This window comes from Sinohyriopsis cumingii, chromosome 8, assembly GCF_028554795.1.
Source record: "Sinohyriopsis cumingii isolate HCF-2022 chromosome 8, ASM2855479v2, whole genome shotgun sequence".
Classification (NCBI taxonomy): domain Eukaryota; kingdom Metazoa; phylum Mollusca; class Bivalvia; order Unionida; family Unionidae; genus Sinohyriopsis; species Sinohyriopsis cumingii.
This window is the reverse complement of record NC_142968.1, coordinates 54,785,419-54,806,287: the sequence shown is the minus strand read 5'-3', so window position 1 is coordinate 54,806,287 and position 20,869 is coordinate 54,785,419. Positions and strand designations below refer to the sequence as shown.

At 36.3% G+C, this 20,869-nt stretch overlaps 2 protein-coding genes across 3 annotated transcripts in view; both read left to right on the top strand.

Moving 5' to 3' along the window:
* The window catches only part of LOC149793557 (uncharacterized), a 36,419-nt gene extending 30,345 nt beyond the window's left edge, over window positions 1-6,074 (top strand). For both annotated transcript variants that reach the window (XM_089966421.1, XM_089966420.1), the window contains 2 exons: window positions 2,649-3,127; window positions 3,576-6,074. In XM_089966421.1, coding sequence (XP_089822547.1) covers window positions 2,649-3,127; window positions 3,576-3,698 — 602 coding nt within the window. In that variant the 3' untranslated portion in view covers window positions 3,699-6,074. The remainder of the gene's footprint in view (window positions 1-2,648; window positions 3,128-3,575) is intronic.
* The window catches only part of LOC149793553 (uncharacterized), a 278,258-nt gene that overhangs the window by 104,617 nt on the left and 152,772 nt on the right, over window positions 1-20,869 (top strand). The gene's annotated exons all lie outside the window — the stretch shown is intronic.

Genomic DNA, 20,869 nt, shown 5'->3' with positions numbered 1-20,869 from the left:
CAAACACCAAAACTCATATAAATCAATGTGTAAGGGATAATATATGTGATGATCAGACACACATATTTACAATTAAATACTCGCTCTCGCAAATTAATGTACAAGGCGCAAAGGGGTGTGGCATGTTATGGTGACCAATTCTCGTCCTAAGAAACAAATACAATTACAACCCAATTCAGAAGTGATACATTTGATCTGCTGATCCTGTCTAAGAAACACACATAATTAAGAAAAGACACTAATTGCACTGAACTGTATAACCATCGTATGTCGGGTCTGTATACCACGATAAATTTTCATGAATCAATGACAAGTATAAATATTTTTTCATGCCCGACTGTATTTGTTATATAATTCGGCAAAATTCTATACTTCTTTTGCAAATTAAGGCAAACGTTAATACAATTTAGGTAGAAATTTTCTTTGATAAAAATGGCAGATATTGCAACATCCATCAAATGTATTTTAGACACGCTGACAACTATCTGTGCTCTACAAATTATGTGCCAATATGGTACGATGTAGTGGGGTCACCCAGTATGTTACATCAAAGTCGGCACCGATCGGTACCTATCTCTTTACGAAACATTATTACGCAGGATGTAGCGTTAATATAGGAACAAAGTTTAGAAAGGCTGATCAGGTATTATTTTGTACCTATACCATATGTTATAAAGGATTCACTGACTACTGTTGAATAGAATTCATATATTTCACAGTGTGGCTTTCGTTAATTACTCAGTCAGACAAGCAGATAACAAAGATATTAGATTTTTCACGCAATATTTTAATACTTGTTGAGAGAAATACGAAATATACGTGGACAGATGCAAAGAAAGAGGTAACATGTTTTGAAGGGTAGCACATTCTTTACAAAAAAAAGATAGTCGTTGAAAGAAACTAACACTTATATATATATGTATGTATATGGCGCCTTGGGATCATTCTCTCCCTCTCTCTTAATTTGATCTCTCTCTCTCTCTCTCTCTCTCTCTCTCTCTCTCTCTCACACACACACAACAATACCTTTGAGTCATTCCACAAATAAACATTACGGCAAAGGTATAGCTTGTAACAATATTTTTATCTGTAACAATGCGTGTATTTGCTTCCCACTGTACTACGATCATCCGTTTTCTCCATCTATACCTAAATGTATGTCTCTAATAATGATTTCCTGTAGCAATGTGTGTTTTGCTTTCATAGAACGTTTAGCTGCCTTTTTGTAGCTAATGTCAAGTTCCCATTTGTATCCGTAATGGCACAGGATCCCTACAGTTACATCAGTAATGTTAAGTCCCTACTGGAGTTTAGAGTTGCCTGAACCTGATGTGTAATGTCCATATGCCCCCATTGTGAGATCTGTAGTTCTAAATTCCTATAGATCCTAGTAGAACCCCAAAATTTAATGTTAAATTCCCACAGGGCTCCATAGTGTCATCAGTGATATTAAACTTTGCCTCCCCATACACTAACCTTTAATTCCTCCGTCTGGCACACAATCTTAATGGTGCAACGTTTTTTGGTGTTTTCAATGGATTGAAATAAAACTTTGTTAAATGTATGGTCATCACTCGAAGATGCACATACCAACAAATTACGTTGCTGCAGCAATTTCTCTTGCAGGAGTTGCCCTCTCTGTCTTGTAAGATACATGACACGAGTTTGTCAGAGCCACAAGTCCCCTAGTTTTTCATGGTTTGCCATGAAACTTGGTCAATGTTTTGGTCATTCCCAAAGCATGCGCAAATGGAAAAATCACTTTAATCCATTAATTTGTGTAAGACGTGTCCTTTTCAACTTGCACCTGAATCCAATATATAACAAAATTGATCGAACATGACTAGACTCGCATTTGTTTCATGCATCGCCATGAAAGTTTGTAAATGTTATGGCTGTCATCTGAAGAAGTGCCGATCGAGATTGTTAGAGTTATTGCCCTTTTTGCTCTAAAGCTGTATACGGTGCAAAGCAAAATATTGTAAAAGCAACTTGTCTTTCAGGTTCTTGTTTGGTTTTCTTCTTTATTGTTTTGTTTTGTTTTGTTTTTATTTGGGGAATTGTTTTGTTTGGGGTTTGGAGGTGTCTATTTTTTTATTTTTTATTTTACATTTTAAAGATCACGGCGAAACTGCCACATAATATAATGACCATAATTTAAAGATGCACCTGCAGTCACGTCGTTGTGTTCCAATTGCCGTTTATGACTTTTTGCCCTTTTCTGCTTCTTGCTGGATGCAATGTACGGCGGAAGTTTGAGAATATAACTACTCATGCTGTTTCTAGTGAATTCTTATGAAGCTTATTACATATTATGGTCATCAAGAGATACGCATGTTGACCATTCAAAGTGCTCTTGCTATTTTTTATAAGAGTTATGCCCCTTTATTATTGGTTTTGGGACGGAAAGTACGAAAAGCTTGGATATATTTATATCAGCAAGGTGTTCACTATTTTTCTCGATTATTTACATTTTTCACTACAGTTTCCGTTACAGCAATAACAATGACATGCCCATTCATGGTTTGGCATAAATTGCCAGAAAGTTTGCAAAATTGTAATTTCTTGACTCATGTTTAATACTAATATACCATGTATTAGCTGAATTCAATACTAATCACTTTCTCGCTCATACATATTGCAAATAGCGTCCCGGATAATGAATCAACCAGTGTCACAAGGGATTTCCAGGATACAGAATAGACCCTTACCTGTTCCATACACGCAGGAAACAACAAGCAGAAGACCTTACAGAGTAATGTATCCAAATCTCAAGAGGAAATCTAATAGTTTGCATAACCTTTTGGACTCAACGCAAGACACGTTTCACCCATTAAGGGGTGGCTTATCTTTGCAATTATTACACTCTCCTTCAAATATAATGGGTAGGAGTCATATGAATGAAACACAAGATCATAATGTGATAAAGGGAAAACGCTTTTCCAACTGTGAAGGAAATCAGCAAGATGACGTAAAACTAGACGTTCTGTATGCAAAGGTTAGAAAAGACAAGAAAACTAATGGCGATGAACATCATACTGACACAAAGTCTGAAAGCTTCCACAACCTTCGACATGAAAGCTTCGAGCACGAGCCCCAGGAAAATCTGTACAGTACTATAGACGAGGTTGTTTTTTTGTACTACTACTACTACTACTCTCTCTCTCTCTCTCTCTCTCTCTCTCTCCTTGGAGTTGTCGGACTAATTTAGTTAGAATCTACATTTGATGTTCTCCTACAGTTACGAGTAATAAAAAAGAGCACAATGTCGATTCATTACAACTTGCAATACAATTTAAATATCGCAGCATATTATATTAAAAAGTACAATTCCATGCACAATAATGTTAAAAATACACGCCCCATTACTAAATGAATATGGGATACATGGCCATTGAATCTTACATCTAATCACTGTGATCAGTTCTCAAAGTATGAAAAAAATCAAAACGATTATTTACTTCATTTTATCTGTGCTATTTAATTTTGGAGCTCAGATTTGTCCCTACACTTTTTATGTTTGCTCAAAATGGTACATTCCAGACAATTTAATACAATATTTATTTTTATAACAGGAAGCTTTGTCCTTCTACGATGATGCAAGAAACAATAGCACGAATGAAAATTCAACTGAAGCACATGTGAATACAAGACACGGAGAATCCGATTATGACTATGCAGATATCCCTAATCCGTAAACAAAATATTTAGTCTCTGAATGGACATTTTACTGCTGGTAATGAAGATATCAGGTAGATGGGTAGCACGCTGCAGATTTAACCGAATTGTGCTGAAAATCAGTCCTTTACAATCGGTCCAATTGCCCCGGGCTCATGCACATACATCAACATATTCATCATTTTAAGTCGTTATCTATGTGGGTTACATTTTCGAGTCGAAAGAATAAATTTGTTTCATCAGCTCAATAAGTTTATAACTGTATAATTAAATAGAAACTTCGTATCTATATCAGACCTAATTAAATCGAACATATTTTCCATCACACATTTCATGCCAAATTTCTTTTCTGAAAATACATAATCGGTTTCTTTAACTAACTTTATTGTTATGCATTTGTATAGTTTATGTAACATTTGGTACACAACTGCATCGATATTGAGTACTATGTTTATTTAGGACTGTCAATTTTAGTCATCTTTTATAAATAGATAATAAGTAGCTACGTTTTTGTCCATGGGTGTAGATTCTATTTGATAGATATTGAGTTTTACATAGGTGTTTACACGTTAATTTCAACCTATAAGTAGATTCTTAGAAGAATAAACCTATTTCCCATTGGTTGTTGTTGTTGTTGTGGGGTTTAACGCCATTTGTCAGCACACGATAGGCTATGTATGGCGGCCAGTATTAATGGTGTTGGAAGAACCCGGGAAAACCCCGGGAAGAACCACCGACCCACGAGAAGCTACTGGCAGGCTTTCGCACATACCCAAATTGGCCGAATCCTAGACTCGAACCAGCGCAGACAGAGGTGAGATGGCAGTGATCCGTAACGGATAGCGCTTTAGACCACTCGGCCACTCGGGGCCCCTATTTCCCATTGGATGGGTCGGTCAGGTGTGTTCTTTTACGACGTGGGATAGTATGAAATGCCACTCAGAGAGTAGGAAACAATATACGTGTTTGGTATATAAGGCTGTATATAAGTAGGTAGAGCTGAACAATTAGTTCATTCTTTCTTGGTGTGTTCTTGTTTTAACACCAGTCTGCAGATGTGATTTAATGTTGTATTTAAATATAATTTGAGAGCAAACATTTGCTTGGACTGCTCATTGGCATTGCAACGCGCGCGTTGAACTAAAAATTTATTCTGGGATTATTGTGAATTTATTCGAAGGAGTTCTGAACAATGTCGTTGTAATACATCAAGACAGTTCGCACAGCAGCAGATTCGATGACGTGGAACTCATTCGGAACATTCGATTAGCCTTGACGTGTGTAGAACGTTTTAGGTCTTGGATTTAAGTCATTATACTGCAACTTCCACTTAAATTTTCATCTTTAAACTTAGAGAACTAATTTATTTGTTAAGTATTACAACATGTTTTCGTTTTGCTTCTTTCTGTTACTTATTTTATGACCATAGGATCGTAACGCTATTTTGTGCTCAACTTTTCAGACATCAGTTTGTTCATTGAATCTGCGGTTATTTGAATGACAAATGCTATTCAGATAATAAATAATATTCATTGCAAACGATATTTTACATATGTCCTTCAGATCTGAAATAATATTAAACTTTGACAAATATTATTCATGGCAAATGTTATTTAAACGAAAAATGTTATTCGGATACATGTTAATCAGATGACAAATTATATTGAGATCATAAATGCTTTTTCACAATGTATGTTATAAAATGTCTTCAAACTGTGTCCACATCAGATGATAAGAAAATCTAGAAAATTATAGGACTTTTTTCATATGACTCAAATAGGGAACTCTTTTGTTTTAATTTATTACAAGTTTTGGAATTATCCTTGACCAATCGCATATAAGAACCGTAAATAATGTCACAGGAAAATGGACTATAGATTGTTATTGATACATGCAAAATAAGCTCTGAAACTATCACACAAGTTTGATGGAGACAATAAAAAAAAGTGTATGACTTACAATGCAAGCTTTTCGTCATGTAAAACTGATGAATAGATTTCCATATTTTTTCTTCACTGTAAAATAACTTATGTTTTTTAAATTCTCTTTTCATATTTTTTGTTAACAGTTATTCATAGATTATTTCATTTAAAATACCAAATTTGTTGAGACATTGAATATATTTCCCTCTGTGTACACGTAACAATTGAAAATTGTTTACGAAGCAATTAGCGAAATACGTTTACCTCTAATGTACCTGTCTCATTTTCCACGTTTTTACTGCAATTTAAGAAATGTACTTTCGCCAATGATTTTAATGCGGAATTCTTATGTAGATGGAGTGATGAGAAAGGTAATTACCTGAAGAACTCGAAAAGCCTCTCTTATCATAAATCAGATGCAACTAAATTTCATGAAGTATTATTTTATTTATAAATAAACGTTTTCCATACTGTTGTTGATAGTTCTTATCCTTGTATTTCTCTTACTGTCTTATAACTAGTCTACTTGCATTTGAACAGAAAGTACATAATTTCAGTATTCTAGCTGGGAAGTTTGGCATAAAAATATTATATTAACCACTGAGAATGTATGTACTTGTTCATACTGTTATAATGGTCTTAGAGTGTTTTCATTACACTTTCAGAATAAATATCACATTACATTTAAACTAATTGGCCATAATAGTATACATTTTAAACAAACAGGTTCTGAGTTTTAGTTGTTTAAAGAATGTGAGAATAACACATCTTATTCATGTGGCTTAACAAAATATTTACTGCAAAATGGAAGATAAAATGAGGAGAAAAATTGTCAATGTATTGATTTGTACCTTTTTCAATGCAATAGTTCAAACTATGTATTTATTATTGTCCACTACACTTTATCCCGCGTTTGATTTTATTTAGAATTCATTTGCTTTAGACGATAGTTGCTTTCCAAAAAGCAATGTACTGCACTTTTAATTTTATTCATTGTTGATTTCTGTGAGAAAATAATCGTTTTCCACATGACAATAGATTTCACTTTTGCTTTTATTCTGTGTTGATTTCCTTAAAGGAGACTAGAAATCAAAATTTTCCTTTTACGTATGTAATTCTCTTCAGATTTTAATTCTACTGCAATGCTTATAAATTAAATATCGCAAGCGGGTAGTGATTATATTGCGTGAAAGATACCACGATTCCGTAAATTGCCGAGTTTTTTCCGAGTTTTGATGAGACGACAGATCACGTGGTACCGTGACGCTATACTAGCCAGTCCTCGAAACATAACCATTGGCGAGCGAGGCAGACATTTGGGTTGCACATTCAAAAGTTGAATCTGCAATCTGATATAATAGTTCATGTACTGTGCTGGTAAGTGCTAAAAGAAATTTGTTAGGCACAGGCCCCGGGCTGGTGACTTAAATAAACTAAAGTCCTGAATGAAATTCCACAAGCCCGGACAGTTCATACCTGTCAACTCTCAAGCCGGGAGAAAAAGCTCCCGATTTTGGGGGTATTTCCTCATCTACCTCCCGATCTCGTAATATCTCTCAATTTTGAGCAGCGAAGTCCCGATTATTACATTATGTCTGTCAATTTTCATTTGTCAGAAAAAAAAAAACCCAACCCGAAACCATTTTTAAATATAACGTATGCAATCCACAGTCTAAACTGCCACACTGCAGACATCATAGTGATATGACTGAAAAATTGTTAAAGCTACGTTAAAAATTCAAATCACACGCACACACGTCTAAACCGGCACTGGACGAAATAATTAATATCATGCAACAGTTTTTTTTCTTTTTTTTTCTTCAGTAAATAGAACGTGAAGATTAAACATTATGCAAGTAAATTTCAGATGTTTTTAAACAACTACAACAGTACTATAGTATTAAAAAAATTAAAAGAATAAAATTGTCACCAATTAACTTAAATGAATGATCACTTTGAAATTTTTTCTGCAAATAAAATCGCATCTCCATTTCCGCCAAAGAAACTCGGCCAGTTAACACCTGACATTCCTCTACCGTATATGAAAAGTTTAACTATCATGATTAAATTACTAGGAATAAAACAAAGTATACCATGCAGTATATGTGGCCCTAAAGAACTAATTATGAATAAATATTTTATTCAGCAAACAGTTACTCGCATTAAGACTTAAACTTAAGAAAATAAGGTGGGGCATAAAACGTGGGAAAAACAGTTGCCACAAGTGCGGTAACTTGTGACTGCAGATTTGAACTGTTAAAATTAAGTCCATGGCATCGTAAGTAACAACAAAATAGGCATCGTTTATTTGGTAATCAGTTGCTGGTGCTTACGCATACACACACTGTCGAACATGATTTCTTTGAAGTACGTCCGAAGGGCAGTCCTTTTCACAAAATCAATGCAAGGATAAGGATTATGTTCATTAGTCACACCGGCTTTATCGTTTGCGTACTTAAATCAAAACTTTAGCTATTTTGCAATTTAGCCAAAACTGACCAGAATATGCAAAAGGGGCTTGTCATGGGGGAATAATAAGGCTTATCACAGGGAGAAAAAGCACGTCAAATGGGCTGTCGCAGATTGGGAGAGGGGGGGTTCAATAGTCCCCCCCCCCCCGTTCTATTGTCAGATAGTTAATGTGAAACTTTGACCTCTTTTTTTTTTTTAATCGCTGCTTTTTAAACTGCCCAAGGAATAGTTTTATATCAGTTCCAGTTTTTACAGATTACAGTTTATGCATACTACATGTATACAATGCATTTTGTGTAAATTTTTAATTTTTATAAGATTACTGAAAATTGTGTTTTCTCGAAACACGACCGGTTTAGAATTTTATTTTCAGCAAAGTTTCCATTTGATTAAAATCAGATCTCAATTTCACCTAGGACAGTGGTGATTTGATTTAGATTGTGCCGTGTTAAGGCATGTATGTCAACATCTTGAAAATACAAATACATTTTACTCATTTCACCAGCGCAATCAGAGTTTCCTCAGGCAAACAATTTTTGTTTCGACAAGCCTGACGGGCACCTCACTTTGAATACAGGATGGGCCGGAACTAAAACCAGAAGGGGCCCAGGGTGTCGGGCTATCATATTTGCTTTTAGCACTACTGTTTTTAGATAAAAGATGTGGATTGATTGTTGCATTTTGTGGTCACTTACTCGTCCTTCTGCCTGTTTTCGTAACTCACACATTTAACACTTTTCCCAGGATTTAAAATGTCCAAAGGTATGTCTGGACAGCGCCAACTTTTAGTCTAGGCCTAGCATTTGCACATCTTTGAGCTGCTATTTTTTCATGATCCCTCTCGTAACATTCCTTTGAGAAATGTAACGAGCACATAGTGCTGTATGGTATTGCTTTGAAATCGACTCGTTTGTAATAATGTACCCATTCTTTCATTATGCCTTTATCTTTCGGAAAAGATTTTTTTTTTTTATGTCAACAGGCTTTTCTTAATGTTCTATTACACCCGTAAGCAACCCAAAACGGTATTGTCTTTTACTCTGGCAACTCCCACTTGGGCTGCTGGAGTCGCTACTATGACGTCACATCCCGAAAGTAACCGAATAGGCGCGGAAATTTTGCATACGAGGTCACGGAAATTCAGCTCCTAGAAGATAGGCCAATATTTAAATATTGGCATTACGGTCGCAGACGATACTTCAAAATAAGGTTTTCTGCTATAGTACTTTCATTATTATTCTATATTTCCATTGGTTTCTGGTCTCCTTTAAGGAAGTAATCATTTCCTACATAACAATGAATTACATTTTTAGTTACTTCCTTCTCTCCTTCCTTTAATAAGTAGCTTTTGGAGTCCTTTTATTTTGATTCGTATCCATATTCTTCATTCGACATGTTTCTTAATTTTACCTTCATGTACAATATACTTCATCCATATGTATTTGTATTTCAGTGTTTGTGTTTGTCAAAGGTTTTCCTTTCCATTCTCACAGACTCCCTGGTACTAATACATTTTATCAACTCTTCAAAAAGCTGAAACATATGCAAGCTTAATTAAAATAAACAACACACACACACACACACACACACACACACACACACACACACAATACATCCATTTTTAAATCACAATTGTCTTTTACTCGGCAGATGTGTCATTAAGATATTAACGGTAAAATGATCTAAGTGACTACTTTCTAAATTAATATCTTCTACGGAATGACTACATTTTTTGCTTCAATTGAGACCGTCTAACACTTGTTTTAATCTCTTGAAAGTAACCACCTTTTTAATGCAATATTGGGACCGAATATATATATATATATATATATATATATATATATATATATATATATATATATATATATATATATATATATATATATATATATATATATACAATTACAAGGTGTATATCATCTACTGCAATGATAAATTGTTAGGATTCAATAGCCCGAGACCTCTGCGGGTATCTATGGAATCAAACACAGCTCGTTTTCGTTTATTTAATTGTTTTCTTTTTTGTTTCTACATAACTTAATCTCAAGTAAATGAATAAGGTAATAGTTACATTGTTGACAATTATCAGTGTTTCCTGAAATCGTTGATCGTAAATAATATTTTCCACTGACACTTCATTTCATCCAAGGTAATGGCCATTATAATGAATAATATTGTGATGCAATTAACATATTGAACATCGTCATCAAAGAGGAAGATGGGATAATAATAATAATAATAATAATAATTATAATAATAGCTCTCAGCCCTTTAAAAATTAGATAACTTAAAAATATAAAACGACAAGATTAATATTATATATATATATATATATATATATATATATATATATATATATATATATATATATATGTGTGTGTGTGTGTGTGTGTGTGTGTGTGTGTGTGTGGCGTGGTCCCTCCTTTATGGTATTTACTGTAAACCATATTGTTACAATTGTTTCCCAACATTAATTTATGAGAAAAATATCAGATTTCTATTTGGATTTTATAGCAATATCGAAATTATTAATTTACTTAAAAGAGCGAAACAGTTATCGACATTTGTTGATGTTTCAGTGAATGGAAATTTGAAGCAAAGGGGAAATGTTCAAATTTCCTAGATGTTTTATTAAGACGCACTAAATTCGGCTCATGTCTGAACTTATAGATGGTTCAGATGGATTATCTTCACATTTAAACTTTTACTGCATTACCTTCACACTGAAAGTTAATTATTTGGATTATTATTATTTGCCCTATTTTAAACCAAGCAAAACGTTTCTGAGAATGTGTTACTCTCATCTTCTGATTCACTATTCAATGTGACCTTAATAAATCCTGGTGGTGGATAAGAAAACGAAGATCGATTTTAACGTACACACTTACACCAAGGAAACAGACATATGTACAGATAGAAATAATTAATACTAATTACAGACACATGTTGATTGATATCGATATAATTTATATGGCATGTAATCATTTTATAAATCATCATTATCATCAGCAGCAGCATACATTTTAAACGTAGACCCGTTTAGTTATTTCTTGAACTAGTAAAAAATAGCAAATAAATGTTTGAATCTTGACATTAGCCGTACGTTTTGATGAGCAGAGTTATCAAATTAGGCGTGAATGTAATCAGAGTATAGTCGATGCAAGCACTGCAAACAGACGCTCGGACGGATCCAGGAAAGTCGTTTTGGGACGGAACCCACGAAGGCTACAGGATGTCACGCATTTCCAGGGCATAATGTTAACTTCCTAGCTATGGAGACAAAATTTTCTATAGGAAACAGTTCGGTTGGCTTACGCTCAATACTTCGGTGGGCAAGGGGTGTGGGAGGAGGCCTGTGGGCTCTGCCTCCACTCTTGGATCCGCCCTTTATCCGATCAGACGGTAACATAGTTACGTAAAGTTGATTATCATTACGAATATTCTGTATGACTTTGTGAATGGAGTATTGACCGGAAAATAACAGGATTTCCAGTTCTAATTTGCATATCATTTTTCTTAACCTGCCCTGAAGATGAAGTCTTCTATCATTAAGAAATATGACGATATGGACACGAGATGATAATCACGTGACTATTCTAGCCACTGAAGCGTACGTGCCAAATATATGTTGCCGATTTCAAGCATTTAGAGTGCGCGCACCGGTTACTGTGTACTTTTGAGAGAGTGACGTATGTAAAGTGAAATTGTTTGCATTTGAAATTTGCACATTGGAGAGAATGTTGGCATACCTCTATAATACTTTGATGTAACGTGGCTCGCATTTCTTTGGACATTGTACTTATGCAAACTGTTCATAATCTAAGCACACTGCTAACTAAAATGTCTGTTCCCTTGTGCTAAAAAATCACCCTGAATTAGTCTAAAGCACTATATCTTTAGCACCTATTAAAATTGGAAAAATGAATTTTGCCCATCTAGACAATACCAACTTCTGAAAGTGCAATGGATGAATTACCAAATATATATGTAAAAAAGATATCGGTTCTTTTTTAACAATTTAATTTTGAAGTCCAGGAAGTGAAAATGACCAAGCGGAGCTAACAGTTTTTTGAAAGGTGCATATCTGGAGTAAGGCAAAGCTGTATACTCTATAACCCATATTTCACCCATCAATCATACACAAAAATGAAGGGAATTAAAAGTTAATTAAGATTAACAAACATAGCGTAAAGTTAGCAATGAGGTGTATACTACGAATTTCAAAATGACATTTAACAGATCAACTGTATCCGAATTAGTCAAATAACTATATTTCATATGTATTTCCAGATAAGAAACTGCTGACCAAACACCTTTTTCTAATGAAGTCGATGCAATTCAAAAATAAAACAATAGCTTCAATATGAAACAATTAAATTATATCTGCAACAATTGCCGCATTCCACCACATTATGACATGTGATACCTCAAGGGGAAGAAATAAAACAAAACATAATTGATCAGTAATGGGTCAGAAGAATATAAAACTGTACACCAAGGTCTGAGAAAACCTGTACATGCTTTTATAAACACTCCCGGTAATCGCAAATATAACCAAGAAACACGTACTGTTGAATAGTGGAGAGTATTGCCAGGTGATGAATATACTGAACTACTTAAGTGTTTTGCTCTAAGACGGGGGGGGGGGGGGGGGGGGGAGGGAAGATTAGTTTGACGAGAGACGCAGGCCGAGATATGTTTCTACGCCGTACCAAAAGAGTTCTTTCATCAGACTAGGACCAAAATACTTATGTGGTTTTGCATTTTGTACATATCCCATTTATATTCACACATTAGTTTTAGACTTCTTAATGTATACTTAAAAAAATGATTTAGGCATTTGGCGTTATTGTAAAAACCCCTGAAACGACCCCATGCACCTAGTTGAGGTTTCGACTAGATATACACCATTTAGTTATGGTCATTTACTCGTTAGCTTTGAATTTTTAAGAAATGTTAGGGACATATGAATGGATTTAATCTGCAGTAATAGGCAAGTAGATTTGTTTTATTCGTATCAAATGGAACATAGGTTTTGGACCAATAAACAACTCATCATTTCACCTTACGTACTGATTAATTATCGATGATCAACAGATTTCCCCAAAGACGCTGTTAGAGTCGTCACAGATTCTTTTTATATTAGTTGTTGTTGCGTGGACCTTCTAAAACCATTTATCGAAGAAGACACCAGCTGTGTCTGTCTCGGAGAGACTAGCGGCTGCGCCGTCAACTGGGGCTCGTGGCGAATAAAACAAGAACAAATACTTAAATATTCTAAACCCGCTGACGTTAAAACACCAGATATGTATTATTGCAACGATTATTCATTGCAGAGTTCATCCGTAAACGATCCAATCACGAGATATAGAGAATGGTCCAGATGGTACTGGTAAAAAAACACGTGCGATCGAATTATCCAAAAACTCTGACATGATAGTGTTAACGTCAACTCAACGGTTTGCCAGAGAGATGAGACAACTTGGTGTCAGCACATGCACATATCATAGTTTCTTTAGATGGCGAGGTGATACATGGACCCCCGAACGAATGGGACAAAAATATATACCGAGAATAACTATCTGGGATGAGATGGTTTATAAATGTGTCTTGATTGGTTAATAAAATATCTACTGTAATTATGTGTGGAGATCATGGACAGCCTCCACCGTTTACAGTTGAATCACCACACGAATGGTTAAGCAACTATATTGACTATTACGAAGCATTTTTGTATGACCATTGATAACAGGATGAACAAGTACGACAACTGAACTCGTATAAATACCTCACTATGTGTTTGCTGCTCTACACTGGTTGTTGTAGCTGCTCTGGAGATTTTTGTCGTGGTATATGTTTTTACGCAATTGCATCGATGGGTTTCATGCTAATTCCATTCGAGACCTCGTTGTTTAACGCGCCACCACTAGAGGTACCCTCGCAACCCATTCACAAGATCTGTCCTGAAAGTGCAGTAATTCTTGGGCATATTGATATCCAAATAGTCGCTGTGCAAGCGTTTGATTAAATCGTTCAATGATTGCCTGATCGCGATGTATTGCGGTGTATCCACGTCTGAACTTAATGTGTTGTTTCTGCATCAGCAACGTTACTGCACTGAAAAATTCTTTGACAGGATCAGCCTGTAGTAATTGTGGCCAGCGCAGAGGTCCTCGAGTATAAATTCGTTCAAACGCTGCTGTGACCTCAGTTGCTGTTTAGACGATAACGGTTCAGCCTCTTTGTATCTGCTTGAAACGTCAACGACGGTCAACGCGTATTTGTATTTGTGCCGTTTATACAGGTCATGTGATAAAAACAAGAAATCTGCCTGATGAACTTCGCTTTGCGTGCTGACATCAAAATGTCCATTTAAATTGTTATGAGACGTGGAAGATAAATTTGCCATATGGCCTGTCTTGACAACCAATCTACGGCTACGGCTCATGTGACACCTACTGAATCGGCGAGTTTTTGAATAGCTGCTGTATCTCTCCCGTATCCGACTTGACTAAAACAAACCGATCCATTATGTAATTGTCGGCGTTTAATTACCCGCTCCCATCACTATTTTACCTTTCATCGCCGATTTTATCAACCACTTCGCGAGTGATTCCCGTATGTTTTTATTCTTTATCGAATTCAGCGTGTGAATTAGCTTGACATCCGCGATATGTCGTTGTTGTAGATCTGGATTTTGTGGATGACTTACCAGCGACACGTAAGCAAGCAGCGGTCAATCATCATCCAGTGTTATCAAAATTTATTCGAGCTATTATAGCTGGTCCATCAGGGTCAGGTAAAACTCAGTTGTTGCTCAATCTGATAATGAGGTGGCTCAGATGGGACAAACTTTATTTAGTAGCGCTATCCGTGGATGATCAACGATGATATAATGTACTTAAGGAATTTAATGAATCTGCGGAGCCCGAGGACGATGTTATTGAACTTATCACAGACATCGACGAAGCGCCGTTCGTCGCAGATATCAACGGGGATATCAATAATCTAGTGATTTACGATGATCTGATGCTTGACAAACAAGCAAATCCAGCCAGAATATTTTCACGTGGTAGACATAAAAACATAGATGATATTTACGTCACCCAACGGTATACTCAGTTTCCCAATGTAATTAGAGATAACTGTACTTGTTTTGGTTATTTTTAACGGGGTTGATACACATACACTGCGAAATATTCATGAGATATGGTGTCCAGGCGATATGGACATAGGTAAGTTAAAAGATTTCGTCGCATATGCTCCGAAAATTAACACGATCCAAGAACGCTTTATCGAATTGGTCTCGATACAATCTTTTATTAAAGAAATGCATTTGTTGTATAATGAAACAGGAAATTATTAACGAGATTATCTCTACGATCAAACAATTGGAGCAAGATGGTCTCGCGATTCAACTCGATGTTGAAAAAAATCAACGATGATTTTGAGATGATACAGCAGCGACGCAGGGCAGATATACACCAGCGGTAGAGTATCGATTCATCAAATTACTCCAACGAGAAAAGGAATTATCATTGGCGGATTTACACGAACAACATGTGTGAATGCTTCTCCGATACCTTGTTTAACACGACTGAGAAGGTTCCAGAAAATCTGTCTGTGGAATGACGCAATGAATACGTTGTATCTATCTCAAATTTATAGGGGCAAAACAGCCGGGTAACCTAAGCGACATATATGATATACTTGTTTTGCGGTGTCCGTATTGCTGATCCATACCCCACCGTGTAGACCATGTTGATGGGCGGAGTCGTGTGAATTAGACCATCGGTAATCTTTTAGATTTTTTTCGAGTTCAGTGTTTATGGAATTGATTCTTGAGCTGATGTTGGTGAGCTCATTGTTAATAATTACGAGTGTTATTTTAACGTTGACTAAAAATCAACAACTTTTGTATTAATTTCAGCAAGCTTAATGCTGATTGTCGTTGGATTTCCAAAGAAATTATCTAGGGTTCTATTTGTGTTTCTACGAAAATTCACAATTGCGTTTACATGAGTAGTATATTCAGCGCTGAACGTGGTCAATCCACCATTGATTATCACTAACGACGTCATCATCGGGATGCTGCTGTTGTCCACGTATTTATTCATTGCAACGTCATCGTTTGATTCTGGTTATCTCAAATAAGTAATGGCATTTCCGCTCATGTGGAGATTGCAGTCATTACATCGCCGGATTTAGCAACGTACCTACTGATCACAGTTCTGATTATCGTGTTGTTGTTGTCCAAGTATTTTTTTGTTGCCACGCGTGCAACAAGATAACCTGGTGGGATTTCCAGATTCACAAAAAACACTTTTGACGATGATATAAATACAATGTTTAATAATGAATGATTTGAATGAGCAATTAATTATGAATATGTGTGTGTATTTATAATCCAAATATTTAATTAATTAATATAAGAACACACAGACTTAATAATGAAAAATACGAATAAATTACTTTACAAAATACAAAGACAAAGGGTGAATGGTTCACCGTGATTTCACAATTAAAAGATTGATATAGTCTACCCAGCTAGTAAATAATTCAAATTTTACTCATGTTGTAAAATGAACGATTTTACAATGAAAATATGGATATAGTTTACTCAGCTAGTAAACAATATTACTCATGTAGTAAAATGAATTCAATCAGATAGTGAAATTATGCAAACAAAAGAGGACAGATATACAAATCTTTACAGTCCCGAAAGATAGAATGGGTTTTACGAACCCCAAAATTAGCCCACAGCTAACAGATTACATATAAGGAGATACGCTCCGTCATCAGCACAATTTATTTCAGCTCCGCGGCTGCTACAGTTCAGCTTCACAGCTGCTACGGTTAATTCCTGTGGTTGGCTTTACAGCTTGCACCACGTCGACCCCGATCACGCTGATAACTTTGAACGCTCGGGTCACTCTGGTCACTCCAGACACTCTAGCCACTCTGGACACTCCAGACACTCTACACAGCTCTACACACTCCGGACACTCCGAACACTCCGAACAGCTCTACAGCTGAAGATATGCAAGTCTTTATAGTAGACCGCTGACTGACAAGACTATCCGTAATGTAAAGAGCTTTACCTACGGTGAGGTATTTATACACAGATATAGTCTGTGCACTGAAGGCATTCGGTTCTTCCCATTGAAAGCACTTCGCACGTGTGGCATAGGATGAACCGAACTCACTATTTCGAAACGTAGCACAATATATGTAAATCACCCACGGGTGTCGTTGTACACAAAAAACGAAACCCGAGTACATGTATTTAATAAATAAAATAATTTATACAATTCCGTGACAACGTCATTGTTTGATTTTGGTTTTCTCGATTTGATAATTGTTGTTGTTGTTGTTGTAGGCTTTAACGCCATTTTTCAGCACGCGATAGGCTAAACATGGCGGCCAGTATTAATGGTGGAGGAAGAGCCCAGGAAAACCCTGGAAAGAACCACCGACCCACGAGAAGCTACTGGCAAGCTTTCTCACAGATTTGATAATTGTGTTTCTGCTATGCTGAGATCGCATTATATTATGTCTCCAATTCTTGTAATACGTTCAGCAATCTACCCCGCGATTGTAAGAAGTGATTTCATCGATTCTTTAATCTTACCGGTTTTAGTAAACATCACTAAGTTATCTTCGGTAGCCCCCGTAACTCGAAGAATAATATCTGTTAGCGGGATATTGCTCGTCTTTAACCGTCCTTAATGATCCTGAAAAACAACAACCTCATTTGAGTCAACATCAGCGATAAGCAAAATATCAACAAGTTCATGTCTTGTTGCGTATTTGGATAAATTAATGTCGCCTGGAGGCTTCCCGATAGCAGATGTTCCGTAAATATCTACCCGTATAAACCATTAACCTGTTTAAAACGACGTGCTTTATATTCATGCACAACTTTATGAGGACGCAGATCATTGCCGGTGGCCCATGATGACCTTGACACGGCGTTAAGTACCGCAAGCACTCCTGGATTGCATATTGGTGGATCCGTTGTTGTCTGTGTTGGTAATGTTGAATACCAGATTGGAGTGCTTCGCTCACTGCTGATATATTCTAAAAATTCCCTCGGTGGTGCCAATCCATAAGTCAAAATAGACAACTCCACGTGGATCAAAACGCGTATGCAATCCAATGAGTACCTGGACCACAACGTCCATCGAGATTAATGATACGGTTTCAACACAATTTGGTTTTTCCGGTAATTGAACACTCATGAAAACATCTCTGAAGTTTAATATGTTTAATAGCTGGACAGCATCAAGTAAATCAAAATTGGGCATGGGGAGTGTTAGCAAAACGTCCTCGGCAATTTCAGACCTTGACCGTATCGCGTTAATAGTAATCTTAGACCGCGTCCCTTTTTTATTGAGGTGTTCACGCCGTGTCCTGATGCTTTTTCAGTGCCATACCGGCAGCTATAATTTACGCTGGAGCAGCTGCTGAAATTAACTCTGGTAACACCGCTAGGAACGGAAATATACCGCCAGTGTTTGTTGTTTCTTTGATCACATTCGCAGAAAGATCAAGTTTCACACCAGCTCTTGATTTCTTGGCGTCACTGTAGTGTTTGAGTTGACTTTCAATTTATTTGGCCCATGCAACACCGCTGATCTCAGATTTATTTTCGCCCCAGAATTATTCGCTGATGCCGATTGAAGTTTTTTAATCTGACTAGATGTCAGAGTTACATCGACATGATGATAAGTAACATGATGAATGCAAAGCCGCACTTTTCTCATTTTGATTCATATTTGCCGTACTGCCTAATTAAGGAGAGACAAAATTAGAAAATGTGAAGAGATGGATAAAAGTGGAAAGTATGAAGCAAAAGATGAATAATCAATGAAAAAAATACGCACAACAGAACTGACATTTCTACGATTTCCCATTCAACTATCTAGATTAGTACACTTCAGTCTAAAGGAATTATTCTTGAACATTGTACAAATATATTATCTCAGATACTTTCTTTCCTGACTGACATGACAGGTTATGCAATATTCTTTGTAAACTCGGAGATGGTGTGACCCTAAGAATCACACAGTATTGTACCAATGCTTCCCAAAAATTGTTTGTCCAAAATAGCTGTGTTGTTTGTCATCAAGTCATACATTGTAGCGTTAGTCGACTTCTTTCAAATTCCTGTTAATTTACCAACTTATTTTGAATCCATTACACCAGTGGTCCCAACACTGTGCCTGTGGGCGCCGTGGTGCCCACCAATACGTTTGTGGATGCACTTGTTTTAGGCTCCTAAATTTAGCAATCACACTACCGATTCACTTGAGTAATAATATATTTACTTATAAAACTACATATTTGTTATTGTATGGTTTCTTGTATCAGATTGTATATTATTTGGTGCCCATATCAGTGGTGAAGGGGGGCACTATACCGACAATGGGAATTAGCATTACAAGACCCCTTGGGCAAATATACCGACAATGGAAAATTAACATGGAGAAAAATCGTGGGCAAATATACCGACAAGGGGAATTAACATGGCGATAAATTGTGGGCCACTTTACCGACAAGGGGAATTTAACATGGAACTAAAGTGTGGGTCTGTTTAACGACAAGGGGAATTTAACATGGGATTTTTTTAAAAAAAAAATAAAATAAAATAAAATAAAATAAAATAAAAAAGGGGTAGGCAATGGAAAGGCTATCTCTTTTCGAGAAATATGGCTGGCCCTGAAAAGGGCCTTTGGGTTTTCTTCTTCTGCTTCTAATTTCTTCTTTTCCTCCACCAACTTCTTATTTTATCTCCAACACTCTTTCTCTTCTTTTTTTTCTTTTCCTCTTCTTCTTTCTTCTCTTCCTCCTCTTCTTTCTTCCTCTTCTCATTTTCTTCTTCTTTTTCAATTTTTTCGTTCCATGTTCTTATTCTTATCTTTTCCTCTTCATTCTCCTTCTCCTCCTTTATTTCCTTCATCACACCAGTTATCATGTCCTTTGCTTTTCGTAAGTTGTTAATCTCCATTTTTACTCTATGCGGACTATAAGAATAGTGGTCTTCAACTAGTCGTACGAGCATTTGTTCTATCATGCCCAAATTGTCAAGGACGTCTTGCAATGATTGAAATTTATCCAGGTGGTTCGAAGCCATCTTCTCTGTAGAATGGTTTGAACGACGAATACTGTGGGTTCTTATACTTAAAGCGCGTACCTGAAGGAAAACATCCCCCTAAAACATAAAATTGATCTTACCTAGATCATGACCTAACAACGCGCGGACGTGAAGGAAAACATCCCCTACTTTTTTCATTTCATATAATAAAACCCTAACTATACTCTCTACATACGCTAAGAATCAATAAATAAACCCATAATCTACTATTCACACAAACTTACTTTATTAGTTACAAACACAAACACATACACTTCCACTATTAATAAAGAGTTAGTGTTTATATTCACACTACTCTACCTACACACATTGGCAAATTGATGGTTATTTCTTTTCTTGAGTATTGGGTAGCCCTGAAAAGGGCTGTTTTTTTAACTTCAGAGGCCCCTGGTTAATGGTGGCACCTTCCGGGTCTGGCACCACAGACACAACGTCTACTCCAATCATTAGTCCAATTCACATGACTTGTTTGAAGAGCAGACGGTGGGTGAGTGGCTTCACTATCCCACTCCTCCGTTTGCGGAATAGTGAACACTTCTTCTTCTTCCCTCTGTCTTCTTTGTCTTTGTCTTCGTTGTGATTGTGGTTCAGCTACAGGCTGGCAAGATGTCCTTGCCTCAGGTGTCACCTTGCACACAGG